At 40.4% G+C, this 1,080-nt stretch overlaps 1 protein-coding gene across 1 annotated transcript in view; it reads left to right on the forward strand.

Moving 5' to 3' along the window:
* LOC122358212 (protein bicaudal C homolog 1-B-like) overlaps nucleotides 1–1,080 on the forward strand; it is a 21,890-nt gene that overhangs the window by 17,559 nt on the left and 3,251 nt on the right. The window contains 2 exon segments of the mRNA XM_043258000.1: nucleotides 737–890; nucleotides 1,021–1,080. Of these exon segments, the coding sequence (XP_043113935.1) occupies nucleotides 737–890; nucleotides 1,021–1,080 (214 nt within the window).

The following is a 1,080-nucleotide window of genomic DNA, read 5'->3' on the forward strand; positions in this document are numbered from 1 at the left end:
AAACGAAACCGTGCATCTGTGCCATTCATTCACACAGAGACACGCAGTCAGAACATGCAGGATTAATATTTAAATAGTACTTCATATTCTTAATATTCACCAACACTAGTCTATATTGCATTTTGACTTTGTGTACTGACATATTTTTGATTTATTCATTTAAAATTTAATAAAATCTCGGACATTCCTCATTATACAGTAAAATTCTGATTTATAAATGGATTCCGTCCTTGTTTTCTGTATCACATAAATCCTAGGGCCTTACAATAACAGCTTCCACTTTTCTGGGAAGGCCTTCCACAAGATTTAAGAGTGTTTCTGTGGAAAATGTGGCTTATTCATCCAGTACATAATCCAATAGGTTAGGCACAGGACATTCTGGTTCACAATCCCTGTTCCAGGTGTTTGAAGGGGTTGAGGTCAGGGCTCTGTGTGGCCCATTCAAGCTATTCCTTCATCCAATAGTTTAGGGCACAGTTATGCACAGTCATGGCCTTCCCAAATTGTTCCCAGTAAATTGGAAGCTTAACATTGTCAAAATCGTTTTTTCCCTCACTAACATTGAGGGGCCTAGCCCAACCCCTGAGAAACATCCCCACACCATTATCCCTCCTCTATCAAACTGCATAGTTGGCACAGTAAAGTCAGCGTGCAATGACATTTTCTGCAACCCTAATTCACTGTGACTCAGTATTGATGCATTTTACTGTCTTTCCACTATTTATCTTTGTAACAGGCTCGGATACATTTGTTGAAGTGGGCATGCCCAGAAGCCCATCTCACTCAGCCAATGGGAATGAGCTGAAGCAGATGCTGGCCTCTTGCGCCGTGTCATCAGGAAAACGACAAACAGCGGAACTTCTGCAGAGAACCAAGAACTCACTTCTTCAGTATGCGTTTAATCATAAAATGTCCTTACATCATGACAATTTATTTTAATGTAAGGTTACACTGCAGCTGTAAAGTGCTTTTTAAATTTTCTTTGTGTGTTTTTGTGTGTGTGCGTGTGTGTGTGCACAGTGTTGATCGTGTGTTAGGAGATTCTGATTGTGAGAATCCAGTAGCTGACAAAAGAGCACC

This window comes from Puntigrus tetrazona, chromosome 14 (genome assembly GCF_018831695.1).
Source record: "Puntigrus tetrazona isolate hp1 chromosome 14, ASM1883169v1, whole genome shotgun sequence".
In the NCBI taxonomy this organism is placed as follows: Eukaryota; Metazoa; Chordata; class Actinopteri; order Cypriniformes; family Cyprinidae; genus Puntigrus; species Puntigrus tetrazona.